The sequence below is a fragment of the Oryzias melastigma genome, linkage group LG23 (genome assembly GCF_002922805.2).
Source record: "Oryzias melastigma strain HK-1 linkage group LG23, ASM292280v2, whole genome shotgun sequence".
Lineage (NCBI taxonomy): Eukaryota > Metazoa > Chordata > Actinopteri > Beloniformes > Adrianichthyidae > Oryzias > Oryzias melastigma.
The window spans coordinates 16,264,982-16,279,901 of record NC_050534.1 but is presented as its reverse complement, the minus strand read 5'-3'; the positions used below and the strand labels follow the sequence as shown (position 1 = coordinate 16,279,901).

The following is a 14,920-nucleotide window of genomic DNA, read 5'->3' as shown; positions in this document are numbered from 1 at the left end:
TTTTATATATATATATATATATATATATGGGTGTGCATATAGATATATATACTGTATATATATAAAATATAATTAATTATACATATGAAATATAGAATATACATATATACATATATGTAAAACCTAGTTAAGATATTTAGTCATGAAACTAAATTATTTGCCATTGTGATATTTCTGGCATTTGGGACAATGATCTAGTTTTTGCCTTTTAGATTTAATCGTTTCACATTTTTTATGCCAACACATTACCAATGAGGATCACTAAAGCTAATGTGCAGAGACGCGGATCGATGGATTGACTTTCGTGACTATTTCAATTTCAGCTGTGAGTCTTGGCCTTAATTCTTTATTCTGTGCGAGTCGCTCTGCACCAACGTGAAGAAAGGCCAAGAAAAGTCTGATCCACTTTGATTATTAGAGTAGACTTTTCACAATCTGTCTAAAAGCACTGAGCAAAGAAGAGAATGTGGCTCTAACATAATGTCGGTGGTTCTTTTTGCATCGTTACATTAAAAATAAACATAAAATATGGATTTTCCATGAATTCTACATCTATACTGTTGTTTTTCTAAATACAATTTTTTATTAGTGATGAAAAATATCCATGTAGTTAAATGTAAATAAATTATGGATTGCTTTGATGTGAACATTTATAAAGTTAAACCCAACCAAACTCTTTAAGGACCCACTTCAATGAAAATTGTGTTTTTGGCATTTTTTCTGATGATAGATATAAAAAAAATAAATAAATAAGCTTAGAATGTATTCAAATTATTGTGAATCAGATGTAATAGATCTGTGCACGTCTTTGTTTCCCTTGTCTGGGTTGACATCTTGCTCAAACTGAACAGCGAGATAGCTCTGATGTTGCTCTTGATTTTTGTTGCACCGGTAATGATAGATTGGGGGTGTGAAAGGCTGTAAGCTAGTGGGAAAGCGTGTTACAATGACTGTGTATGAATTGGAAACTGGCTCCAAGAAGGCAAAATCCCATAGACTTCTTTAGAGAAAATAGACAGCTATTACTCAGTCATTCTACTTGTCAGAGTAACCATTCTTGTTATGATACATTTTTTTACCTTTTCTTGCTAACCCTAATTTTTTTCACAATATTTTTTTTTTTATCACAAGTTATTCAAGTTATAAACTGACCAATCAGATGTTGTTTGACAGATTCTCCCAAGTCGCTTTAAGTGGACTTCGAACACGCTTACTCTTGATTGGTGACAGTAGTTGCCCTAGAAACGTGGACCAATGGCAGTCAAGTGGTTCCAACATGGCGGCACCCTAATCATAAAAATGGCGACTGAATTAGTTTCATTTCACTGGAGATGTCACATCTGGTTCTGTCCATCTCTATTTAGGGACTGTGGTGTGTAAATGGAGAGCTCTCAGTCATGGGTGACGGGAAGGGGGTTGTGGTTGCTTTAAGTTGCAAGTAAAACACACCTACACAAATGAAATATTTTAGGTTATTCATAAATAATGGAATACTGTTCTTCTAATAATGTTTCTAGCATTTAAAATGTTCAGTTTGTTCTCAAATCTGATGAATTTGCCAAATTACAGCATCACATTATTGAACGTTTGTGTTTTTCTTCTCTGTTTTAGAGAAACCTGTGTCGTCACTGCTGACAGGTTCTGTCCCTTTAAGATCCTCATCAGCCAAAGTGGGTGATCCACTTTCTTAATCCACAGGCTCAGATTGGATCTGAGTCGATTTCCAGGTGACTAGGCTGGCTTTTAATTAGTCTCATTTACACGGTGGCTTTCTTTGCCTTTCATTTTAAGCCTCTTCTGTGATATTTCCGGCTCCTTTAAGCCTCAGTCAAACTGCCGAGGCCCCTGTGAGCTTTGACCCGGGACGAGGACGCGGGCACTCGGGCGGACGCCTTACATGAGGAGTGCGCGCACCGTCGTGTCCGCCCCTCACGTGGGGTCATGTTACATCACCGTAAAGCCTTCCTCTCACATGAATGAGAGGATGAAGAGTGGCCTGATGTCATTAGCGCACAGCTTTAATGAGAGAGTCTGGTCTGCCTTGGTAACCCTTCCGCTCTCCTTAGTTTGTTTACATTAAAAGTGGGGTCATCTGGACCCCCCAAGACAGTGCGCTGAAACTTTTTTTTATCTTTGATTTTTGAGTTTCACTAATGTCCATGACAGACATAAAATCCTGTCCACCTTTGTCATGGAAGAAATCACATATCAATATGTGGTTGGAGTCAACTGGACCCCAAAGAGAGCGGAAGGGTTTTTAAAAAAGCCCAGATTATCATATACTGTAGCTTCACTATAAGAAACTTTTTCATCAATTGCAGCCTGAGAAAATCAACCAAACCCTGAAAACAACACCATGATGGATCTGTTGCTTCAAGAAGATTGAATCAAGTGTGAAATCAGATGCATAAATAAATTAAATTACTCATTAAACTTGGCAGAGATGTAAAAATATAAAATAAAGAGTACATTATTCTCAAGTGTAGGTGGGATGAACAGTTTTAATTCAGCCAATTTACACTCAAATGCAAATGCATACATGTGCAGGCGGGTAGAGAAAACATGCAAAAGACCAAACAGTTTGAGAGAAAATTCAGTTTTATATGTAAAAAAAAAATACCACAATAATTGTATTGATTAATTGAAAGATGGGATCACATCAGTATTTTTATGGTGCATTTTTATAGTGTTGATAAATGTGTTTTGTGTAAAAACAGTACAAGAGAACATTAAACCTGATTTATTCATTCATTCAATTACATTTTTCAGAATAAAAAAAAAGAACAAAATCAGATTTTTATGAAAAGATAATTGTCAAAGTAAAGTTTATGTGGAGAAAAGGTTCATTTTTTCCTGCTTTATCTGAGTTCATGAAAGGTTTGTTTTTGATTTATCCACTAATGTGGAAGCGGGGTAACCTCCATGTTTCCACCTTCAGTCTCCTAAACTCTTAATTAATGGCCGCTGATCAGCTAATTTAAAAAAAAAAATCAGTGATGAGAAGCCGTTCCACTTTTTCCTGAAGGTAAAATTGCATTTTGAGAAAGTAAAAAGAAAGTAAAAAAAAATCTAATTTATTGTCTTGCAAGAAAAATAACATTATTTAAAACGTTTTTCAATAGAAAAACAATCTTCTTTTTTTTTTGAGAAAACATGTCTTAGAATTCAAATTTTCTCACCCAATTGGCAGATTTTTTGGCTTATTTAAAGAAATCTGCTAATAAGCTAAGAATTTTTGACTTATTTCTGGAGCAGGGTTGATTGTTTAAAGAGTCACCTGAAGGACTCTCCTGCACAGCTCTTTTGGGTTTTGACCCTGTGAGGGCTTAGCTGAGTGAAAATCTGTTTAATCAATGGGAGGGCCAGACAGTCTCCAGGAGCAAATTAATTAGAAACTCCATCCATCCATCTATCCCTTTCAGGATCACGGGGTTGCTGGACCAAACCGAGCTACTGCTAGGCGAAGGTGGGGCCAAAATAGGCCCCTTAGAAATAAGTGAAACATTTGTACCTCATTGACAGATTTTCTAAAAAATAAGTCAAAAAATCTGCCAAAAATTTGTCTTTTTTTATTTCAATAAGGAGAGAGAGAGAGAGAGAGAGAGAGAGAGAGAGTTCTCACTCCAAACGTATAGCTTTTAATTACAGGACTAAAATTTTTTTTTTTAAACCCGAAAAGATGTTTTTTCACCCAATTTAGTGAGGATGTTCTTATACATAAATAAACATTTATCATCAACATATAAACATAAAAGTTGCCTTCTAAAAATCTGACGTCTAATCAAATTCAACCTGGAGACAAACTGATATTAAAATTTGATTTAGTTTATACTGTACTTCTGTTTTGCATATTGTCTTTTTGTTTAAATAAACATAAAATATTTTTCTTCAATAACATCGACCTGCCAGATAGCGTATTTACATTTGTTTTTTAAATATTCATTAATATGCAATTTTAATAAATAAATGTTTAGTAATTTTAGCAAACTTTTACAGAAAATTTTGTCTTATTATTAAAAAATTGGCCTTCATTTGACGTTATGTTATAATGAGTGTTAAAAAAGGATGTATAAATTAAAAGTAAACATATCAATTGGGGATAAATTGAAGGCGAGTATTAAAAAGACGTTCTTTTTTTTTTTAACCTCATTTGCGATTAGATCATCGGTTTGTCAGAAAATGCATGTGTTTCAATGTGCACTTGTGATTTTTCCGACTCGGCATCAGTTCTCATTATCCAGCCGGGCCTGCAGATGCAGAGCGACAGAGCTTCTGCCTCGGCGTCCTGCTCCTTTTCCCAGACACAATATGATGCTGATGAGAGGAGCGGCCTACTTCCACTTGACATCTCTCTGAAGAGGTGCACATATGAATATCACAATGAGAATTCACGTCCGTCTGGCGCTGCGTCGATCTGTTCACTCGCGTTCGATGCTGCATCTCTTTCCGGATTGTGTTGCAGAGACGGTCTGTTAACACCGCCACTTCCTGTTTTTCCTGCAAGGCCATTTCTGGATCAATAAGCCTCCAAACTGACCTTTTATCGCCGGCTCAAAGTGAAAGCTCCCCGTTTTAGAAAGACCACTTAGTGGGCAGAGAGCGCCACGAGGAGAGCCACTTATCTCGTGTGGAGCTGCTGGTCAGACAGCCAAGAAATGGACGGCGTGTTGGAGGCACTTCGGCGACCCTCTGTGTAACCCCAGATTCCATGAACTCTTATGGATTCACAAGCACTGAAACATGGACAGCTGTTAAAGCCCAAACACTCCTTCATGAGTGGAGAGCCAGATGGTCATCAGGGTTTGGAAGGCCTGGAGTCAGCATGTCTTCATATTGATGCCTTTTTCTAAAGCTGCGTTCACATCGCCCCCGGCAACACACATTCAAGGGACCACTTTGAAAGAAAAGTCTATGTAAATGCACGTAAATTAAACTTTAATCAAATCAAACTTTATTTGTATAGCACTTTTCCAACTCGTGTTACTCAAAATGCTTTACATAAAAACTATGTTGATTTTAAAAAATTCACTAATTAATCCAAATCTGGAAAAAATGAATCGTGACCTTTTTTTTAGTTAAGAGTATTTGCCAGCCACTTATTATCAACAAATAATCACAATATGAAATCATGCAAAATTGTACATTTAAAACATTTATTTTTAACTTTACTTTGTGATTTTCTGTATTTTCAATTTGAAAGACTACCTGCTTGCTTATTTGATATCATTTTAATCAGCCCAACCTCTCCTATATATCACTACCTTTATTTAATCATTTTTCCATATTTTCATAAAATCATGCAAAACAGAAAATTCCATCTGGAAAAATGGGATTCATTTTGCGGTGGAAGCCCCAGAAATGTTTAACAAATTGTTTTTACAACATAGACTGAAAGTTTTAGGTGTAATTTTATAAAAACAACAAGAATAAAATTTGTCAACAAACTAATTAGCATGTTTTTGAATGAAAATTTAAAAAAATCCAGGCTAAAGTCACTCCAGGCTGCCTATTAAATAAGAATTTCTGACTGCTGCCTATTTGACATTTTTTCTGGATTTCTGTTTTTTTTTCCAGCTTTTTCTTTTTTCTCATAAATGTTCTTTTTACATGAAGTAAAGAAACGAATATTAGTAATCAGATAAGTAAATAAATACACATATAAGTCAGTAAATGTGAATAAAATATCAAATGAGTAAAAAAGAAGAAAAAATAATTAAAAGGTAAATAAGTTCTTAAATTTAAGCTAAATGCCGATTTAAAAGGTAAGTCTTGAGCTTTCCTTCATCTTTTTGAGCTTTTAAGTGTATTTTAATATTCATTCCTCACTATAAATAAGTAATTTTCTAAAAACCTGTGTTCTGAGCACCAGCCCCTCCCAACCAGCGGAAATGAGAGGATTCTCACGAGCTGATGTCACAAAGTGAGTACCGCCCCTTTCAGGAAGAGTCTGTGCAGCTAGCTCCGCCCCCAGGCCAACACAAACACACAGTTTCTCAGCAAAGCGCTTATATTTTAAATGTACAATACGTATATCTTCCAGTTGTGTCGCGTTCTAATAGATGTTGGGTCTAACGGGTTCATTACTTTAGACAGCGGTCACTAATAGTCACCGGACTCCTTTAAGACACCCCCACCCCACCTTTTAAAAGATTTGACTTTTAACCTTCAATTGATGAAGAGCCTAAAAAAACAGACGTAGAAACTAGTGGTAAATTCCCAACTTTTTCACAAAAGCTCCCACTTTTATTAAGTTTTCTTGAGAGATGGCTCTATTAAACCAGCTTTGAAACAACAACCAGGCAGCTCGTGTGGATTGATGATCTGAAAACACGAGGGTGAAGATTTTCTGAGCCGTGACAGACTCCCGTGAGACGTCCAGTGGTCACCCATCTCTCACAGGCAGCCGGGGAATTCAACCGTTGCTGCAAATGCTTTTATGAAACACTTTACAACTCCATAGAGCGCCGGCACTGCAGCTCAAGGCCAAACGGAGCAAGTCTGACTCGAGTGAAAAATATCATCCGGCGCCCTGATCTAGTTTGCACCCTTCACTTAAACATGAAAGAAAGCTCAACTAAAGGTTTTATGAATCTTAAATGCTGTGTTTTAAATTGTATTTTTAATTGTTTCAAATCTGTAAAGCCATTTGTGTTGCTGCTGTATGAAAAGTACTTTATAAATAAATTTTGAATTTAAATTGATTTTAAATTAAGAAAAAAATTAATGATTTTTAAGCCAAAATTGCGGGTTTTTAATCAAATGTCATCTTTCTATGAATGCTTGATATTATTGTTTATTCCTAAACTCCAAATATACCTTATATTTGTAGTTTTAGGTGGTTATTTTTTTTATTCTATAGTTTCTATATCTGTTTTTTTGCAAGATTGAATGATTGATAGGAAATGCTAAGAATCTATCTTTTTTTTTTTTTTATTAAAGCCTTTGGGTTTAGAATTGAAAATGGAGTTTTTTGGATTCAGTTTGGATCAACTTTTTGATAATGCCTGGTAGGGGTGCCCCGATTAGTCAACTAATCGACGACTAATTAAAATAGTCGAAGACTAATTTAAAAGTCGATTAGTTGTTACTTTATATTATATGGAGTCAGAGTGTAGTAAAGTTGAAAGTTATAATGGGATTATGCTAGCTTGTTGGACTATTTTGACATTTATTAAGTTTTTTTAAGCTATCTTGGAGTTTAGCTAATATTTCAGCTACATGCAAGAATGTTTTGGCTAATTTAGGATTTTTCAATTTTTTTTGGCTAGTTTGGAATTTAGCTAACATTTTAGCTACATGCTAGCTGTTTTGGCTAATTTAGGCATTTTTCCAGTTTTTTTTTTTAGGCTAATTTGGAGTCTAGCTAGTATTTTTAGCTACATGCTAGCTGTTTTGGCAAATTTAGGCATTTCTCCAGTTTTTTTAGGCTAATTTGGAGTCTAACTAATATTTTTAGCTACATGTTAGCCGTTTTGGCTAATTTAGGCTTTTTCTGTTTTTTTAGGCTAATTTGGAATTTAGCTTTGAATCTTTTCAATCTTGATTTTTAACAGTTCATAGGTTATAATCAGACTTGAAAAGTCCATTGGTCTGGACAGACTCCACCTAATTTGGTCCAGATCAAGTTCTGACCCTTGCGTTTGGTCAGTGTTCAGACATGTGGATTTCCTGTTTCAAACCAAGGCTTGTAAACAAAACCACATGACTAAAGCTCTCTTCAGTCACTGACCAGGAATGACGAGAGTGAGGCAAAGCAAAGAAAGAAAGAAAGAATAATAGAAGTTCTGCGCTCTCCAATCCTATTGGGATATTTCACTTATTAAATTGTAAATTTTTCTGACCAATTTTGAACATCTGCATCAATGTGTGGTTCAACACTTTTTTCATACTTTTTGGTAAGGTTGGAGGCATGCTGCAAGGTGGTTACTGAGCAGACGACGGCCATGAAGGTATGCTGATGAGTGTTTATGATACATAAATTGTTGGGAAAACAGTGTAAGCAGCAATCTGTACCACGTTTAAAGTAGTTTTAATGAGCCTGGATTCACCCAACCACATTTTACTGAGTTCCTGTGTCTCATCTTTTCTCTGCTACTCTGTTTTACATCCCACAATGCTTGGTTACGGTGGCCCTTTTGGTTCAGTTGTTCCACTCTGAGCATAGAGCCTATTCAGACTGAAGAAACTCAGAGCAAACCACTCAGTCTGATTAAAAAATAAATAAAAAAAAAGACAAGACCACCTAAAAGATGGGTGCTAGAACAGTTGGGTGTATTCAGACTGAAAATTTGTTCTGGAAAATCGGGGGAAGCAACTCCGGTTCTCTTTAAGTGAACCAAATGTTTCCAGTCTGAATACACCCTAAACATGAACTTCTTAGGGTTTAAGAACATCAAGTCCAGGCTGGATTTTGGCACCTTTGACAGCTGTTTTAGTAACTTATTACAGTGAGAAATCTGAAAAATCTTAATTTGAGCGGAACCTAATTTAGATTTAGTAGGCTCAGTAAATAAAATACAGATTCTATAGAACTCTGTCTATAAAAAATGTTGGACTTTTATTTGTTAACATCTGGAAATCCCAAATATCTGGTGGTTTGTTGTTGATTTTCAGAGGTAGAGCCTCGACTTCTGATCAGAAAATCCCAGTTTCTGTTCCGTTCTTGTGTTGTCCTTGGGCAAGACATGGAACCCCACATTGCTCCTGGTGGTTTTAGGTTGTAAGGCAGCGAAGCCACCATCAGTGTGTGAATTGAACTCTCACTATTAAGCACTCTGGGCTTCCTAAAAGAAGGTTAAAAAGTTCTAAATGTCTAAATTTTAAATGTATTTTTCTCAAAATGTTGAATCTTCACAGCTGCTAACTGCATATGAAGTCTTAATAGACTCTGCTTGAGTTCTTTGATATTAATCCAGCTTTAAGAGCTTTTCAAATGTTTGGGATGAGTTTGAAAGGACAAAAAGTTTTTACTTTTTCAATGGAAAAAATATAAATATTCCCAAAAATATACTGTAATCTAAACTGAAACTAAAATCTAAAACTAAAATAATAATTTGCTAAATTTAGCAAAAATGTCTTATTACTTCCTCCAGTAAAATTAATAATTAAATTAATAAAATGTATTTTTTTTGGAGAATACCTTCTACCTAAAAATAAGGAACTTTAACCAGAACTCCTGTTTAATTTTCCTCTCATTATTGGGTTTCGAACTGCTCTCACTGACGAAGCATCTTGATGGTTTCTGTCTTAGTTGCCTGGAGATCTTTTAATGGCTCAGAGCCATGATCTCTTTTGAAAAAGATGACACAAAAGAGAAAATCTGACTGAAAAATCAGCATTAAAGAAACATCTTGCGCAGATTATGTCATGAATTTGCAAGTGGTCAAAGCAAAATTCAGGTCAAATCCTCTCAGTTGCTTTAAAACATTTAATTCATTATTTAAAATGTTCAATATTAGTGCCTGCCTACTCCTACAGAACATATTTTGTAAGAGTTTTTCACAGCATCAGCCCCCTGGTGTGATAAAAAATGACTATAGGAGCTAAAATAGGAAAATTATGAGTCAGAAAGTTAAATAACAAACATGAAAATCAGAAAAGCTGCAAATTCACTTTTATTTTTCAATACATTTTTATTTTTAAACTTTTTTGCAGTCAGACACCAAAAAAGATTAAATGCTGTTTCTAGCTACCATATTTCATTTTCTATTTGTTTTTGACCCCACAATAAGAATATAAGTAAATTCTTAATGTTGTTTTTGAAAATTCAAACTAATAAGTGCACCGTGGAAACAATCGTCTCCCGGCGTTCTCGCCCTGGATGCTGTGGGAAAACTGAAGCGAGCCAGCATGTGACTCAGAGGAATAAGAAGCAGCTTTGATCTGTGACTAAAATACTGCAGCGCTACAAAGTGCGGCTCATTAGGACCGGCTTGTGGTGGAGCTCATCACTGTGCTTTTACTCCAAGACAATCCAGCTCACAGCTGCTGCTGCTGCAACCAGATTTATGGCACAGATGAAAAGAAATAGTAGTGCAGCAGCTAACCTCCCTTTAATCCACCTATTTTTTTAAACTCTTGTTAGAGTTTAGGGTCATAGATCGTAGCAGCAGGTGGATGAGAGGTCACAGGGTCATCGCGGTTGGTTGATTACAATCCAGACTGCGATTAGCTGGATTAAGAGGAATTTTAAACCGTTTATTGTCAAGAAGCATCTTAACTGCCAATATGACATTTAGTTTGTCATCTGTGCATAATGATGCTGTGAGGTTGTGAGGCTGCGTGCTCACAATCTTCATCTGCGTAGGTGTGCATTTTCACACTACAAATAAAACTGAACCTGGGGATTCAAAGGAAAGATTTTTCGTTTGTAGCATTATTGGCTTCTTATAATCCTGGTTTTTGTCTTTTATTTCCAGCTCATCTTCTACTATTACTGCTAAATGTTAAGTATTAACACAATACTTTTTTTAACTTGGATGCTACAAAAACATTCATCTTTTCATACAAACAGTTATAGATGCACACATCAAATGCATGAAGAAGTTGTGTTTGTTAATAGTAGAGGTGTGTATCAGAGTCTGATGATATCACGTATCAGGATACATGTCTCACAATACGATACGTATCACGATACATTTCTCACTATACGAAACGTATCACGATTCATTTCACACAATACGATGCGTATCACGATATATGTCACGATACATTTCACACAATACGATACGTATCATGATACATTTCTAACTATACGATACGTACCACGATACATTTCACACAATACGATGTGCATCACGATGTATGTCTCACAGTACGATACATATCACGATACATTTCTCACTATACGATACAGATCACGATACATTTCACATAATACGATGCGTATCACGATATATGTCTCACAATACGATACGTATCACGATACATTTCTCACTATACGATACGTATCACGATGCATTTCTTGCTATACGATACGTATCACGATATGTCTCAAAATACGATACGTATCACGATACATTTCACACAACATGATATGTATCACAATAGATTTCACACAACACGATATGTATCACTATAACTTTCTCACAATACAATACGTATCACGATGCATTTCTCACAATGCAATATGTATCAGGATACATTTCTCGCTACGCAAAACATACCATGATACATTTCTCATGATAAGTATCGCGATACATTTCTCACGATACGATACGTATTACAATGCATTTCTCATGATACGATACATATCACGATACATTTCTCACAATATGATACGTATCACAATACATTTCTAACAGTAAGATATGAATCACGATACATTTCTCAAGATATGGTACGTATCACAATACATTTCTTACGGTGTGATACGCATCACGATAAATTTCTCACGGTATGACATTTATCGTGATGTATTACTCACAATACGGTACGTATCACGACACATTTCTCGCAATGCGATATCTGTCACGATAAGCTTCTCACGATACGTATCACAATACATTTCTCATGATACGATACATATCACAATATATTCCAAGACTGAACCAGAATAATTTCCCACTTTTTTTAAGAGTATGACTTAGAAAAAAAAACTCTTTGTAATAAAATGGTAAAATTCATTTTATTTAATGATCACAACACTAAGCACTGCAACTGTATACCGGTAGCGTGGCACAGAGTTTCGGTTTCTCACAATACGACCACCCCAAGTAAAAACTAAGCAGTACATATCTCATAACAACAAAAACTGTGAGGCTAACGGAACATTTAACACAAGCGGAATCTTGTAAAATCTTGTTTTGGTCGTGCTGTAGAGATGCTCAAAGAGGCTCAGGTTGATGTGCTGCCAACTAGTGGTCGAAGGTTTAGGTGGAAAACAAAAGTAAGACGGTGAAGGAGACGAAAAAATAATTAATTAAATATCATCCTGTCAGCATTTTTAATTGATACAAGTATCGTCAAATGAAGTATCGCAATATATTCCCAAATTGATTTTTCCCTACACCACTTGTTAATAGAAACAAAAGGGCCATAAGTCTGAAGATTTACAAAAAGTTACTGGTTAGGAGTAAAAGTCCTGTGGGACCATTGGTCTCTGTTTACATTCTCTCTCACTAGCTTACAGCCCCTTCGCACCCCCTACATAACATTACTGGTGCAACAAAAATTGCGAGCAATATAGGACCTGTACAGACGTACAGTTTTAAGCAAGATGCCGGCTCAGGCGGGAAAACAAAAACGTTCTTGGATCTATTCGTCTTCAAGTGGATGCATCAGAATGAAACAAAGCAGGGACCTTGTTGCATATTTTCTATGTCACAAATAAGCTTGTTTTCAAGCTCAATTTTTTTCATCTGCTCCTGATTCACAATGTTTCAAATAAAGACATACTCAGATCTGCAATTATTTTAAACTTAATTTCCTTTATAAGTCTTCCATGATCAAAAATATGCCATAGGAATGTGTTTAAAACACCAAAAAAAAAACAATTTTCATCAGAGTGAGTCTTTAACATCTGTAAGATCTGACTAAACCTTTGGAAAATAAATAGAAGATATACCGGTAAAAGTGCAAATATATATATATATATATGTATTAATATCAACAGATATTGTTCCATTGTTGTGATGTTTCCTTTTCCCAATAGTTATTTTTAGTGTTTGGTCATATTTACTCACCATGCTGCAGCTTTTAAAAGTGACTCATAACATACTACATAATTAGACACTCTGTTCACAAATGTCTGATTAACTTTGAGCTAACGAAGAGTCTATAAAGTTTTCAGTATACAGAGCATGTATTTTTTTTTTTTTTTTAACGTTGAGAATTGTATAAAACATTGTTTTGCGTTGTTCACAGTGTGAGTTGATGCGTTAAGTTTAACTGGAATAAGTCTGAAGGGGAAAACTGTAAACAAGAAATGAAATATAATGCTTTTATTTTGCTTGGAGGACTTCAAAATAATAGGTATATACAGGAGTCTGCAACCTGAGACTTTAAAGAAAAATAAAGTTTTTCATCCTGAAAAGGTAACTTTAAATTACAAAAGTTGTTAAGTAAGAAAAAGGAAAAACTCAAACTTTATTAAATTCCTTCCCAAATAGTTGAAGGACATTATGATTCACAAGGGGAACAAAAACAGAATTTTGGCAGATTGAACTAATTTCAAGGATTTTAAGTGTGATTTGAAAAAAATACAGTTAAAGTCTTGTAATTTACTTTTTTTAATATTTGTTTGTTAGATTTACAAATTTACGCCACAAGTGATAGAATATTTTTTTCTATTACATTTGCTGCATTGAGACAACTCTATGTGGCATAAGAGGTCTTTTATTTTGAAAGGAACCTCTCTGAAAAATGTGAACATTTAGCAATAAAACTAAAAAAATAAGTCATACATTATTTACACACGATTAACAACAAAAAAGCAGCTAAAACTGATCATGTTTCAGCTTAATATTAATATAGAGATAATTTTATCGGTTTCCTAACTTTTCAGAAATGCATTTATTTTGAAAAAATGCAATATAGTCGTATTGTTTTGTTGAATGTTCTGGATAAAGACTTTTAAAAAGGGGGGGAAATTCATATTTTGGATATTTTTATGTTTTATTTATGCCCCCAAAAATGTCAATTTATAATAATAGTAATAGTAAAATAAATACAAATCAGAGTCTTACATTGGAAAGAGCTGCAAACCCCTGACCTATGACCTGACAATTTTAGGGCAACTAATTAATTTCAAGTACAATCTCTTGAAAATTCCAATTTTGATGCAATAGTTTGGCTATATGTTTGATATCTCGCGTCCTCCTGAACTTCCACCTGGAAGCAGAGCGGTCCTACCTGCAGCCAGCTGCATCCATCCGCAGATCTTGTAGACGGTTCCGGTGCTGCAGAAGAAGAAGAGCGCGAAGCAGGCGATGCAGGTGATGACCAGCGCCATGGACATGCAGATGAAGAAGGAGGCGGCTTTGAAGGCTCCGGAGGGGATGCTGCTGAACTCCGTGAAGCTGCCCTGACAGGTCAGGTCCCGGGACAGCCCGTTCCCGATGCAGTAGTGGAACAGCCCGAAGTAGCCCGCCTGCGGCGTGTCCGCGCCGTCCCCGATCCAGTACGGCTGGATGAAGCACACCACGTTGACGATGGCGAAGAGGATGGTGAAGATCGCCCAGAGGACGCCGATGGCTCTGGAATTACGCACGTAGTTGGTTTGGTAGATTTTGGCAGCTTCTGAGGCAGGGAGCATGGTGGTGGTCGCGCTGGGGGCCCCGGGGACCATCCTCCGGTCTATGTCAGGTGAGAGACTTAAGATTCGCACTCAATCAAACCTCTTCCTCATCAGGTCTTCATCAGAACTTCCTAATTCTCCTGATTTATATGGATGCGTCTTCAATGCGCGCTCGCATCCTCGACTCCTCTTTGCGCGTTCCTCCTTCATCAATACGGGAAGATGTATTGAGGAATCCTCTCTGCAGGAGACTTCCTCCGCCCCGATTTCTCCCGGTGTTTCTGTCGGAGGCGATCAAACGGCTCCAGCTGCCGCGCGCGCGTGAGATGAGGCTGAAACGGTCCGTCTGCTCTCGACGGAGCAGCAGCAGCCGCGGCGGAGATCCTATTGAATTAGAGTCGGAAGATAGTTGCGGATATTACACAGGCAACTCACATCCCTTAATCCCATTCTGACGTATTATTCCGGTAACGCGCGTAAATCCCGAACAGACACATTGATCTGAAGGCAAATGCGGAGGCGAAAAAGCTTTTGATTTCTCTGCTCGTCAATCCATTGCGCATGACTGATACGATCAGCATAAATACAAGTTCATAAATAAATATACACGCTCTTTATGCATTTTTGAATACACACATTTCTGAATTACAGTCTATTTACGAAATATACATGCTAGTAGTTCCT

The 14,920-nt window shown here is 36.3% G+C and overlaps 1 protein-coding gene and 1 long non-coding RNA gene across 5 annotated transcripts in view; one reads left to right on the top strand and one right to left on the bottom strand.

The window, feature by feature from the left end:
• The window catches only part of LOC112154442, a 42,704-nt gene extending 28,695 nt beyond the window's left edge, over positions 1–14,009 (top strand). Inside the window, exons 3-5 of one of the 4 annotated variants that reach the window (XR_002920642.2) lie at positions 1,612–1,727; positions 7,901–7,949; positions 13,878–14,009. This is a non-coding gene — a long non-coding RNA (uncharacterized LOC112154442). Of the gene's footprint in view, positions 1–1,611; positions 1,728–1,822; positions 2,036–7,900; positions 7,950–13,840 lie in introns of those variants that run through there. The other 3 variants (XR_002920641.2, XR_002920644.2, XR_002920643.2) reach the window with 3 other exon arrangements.
• The window catches only part of lhfpl3 (LHFPL tetraspan subfamily member 3), a 45,381-nt gene extending 30,490 nt beyond the window's left edge, over positions 1–14,891 (bottom strand). The window contains exon 1 of the mRNA XM_024285366.2: positions 13,852–14,891. Coding sequence (XP_024141134.1) covers positions 13,852–14,287 — 436 coding nt within the window. The 5' untranslated portion in view covers positions 14,288–14,891. The remainder of the gene's footprint in view (positions 1–13,851) is intronic.
• Positions 14,892–14,920: the final 29 nt, after the last annotated feature.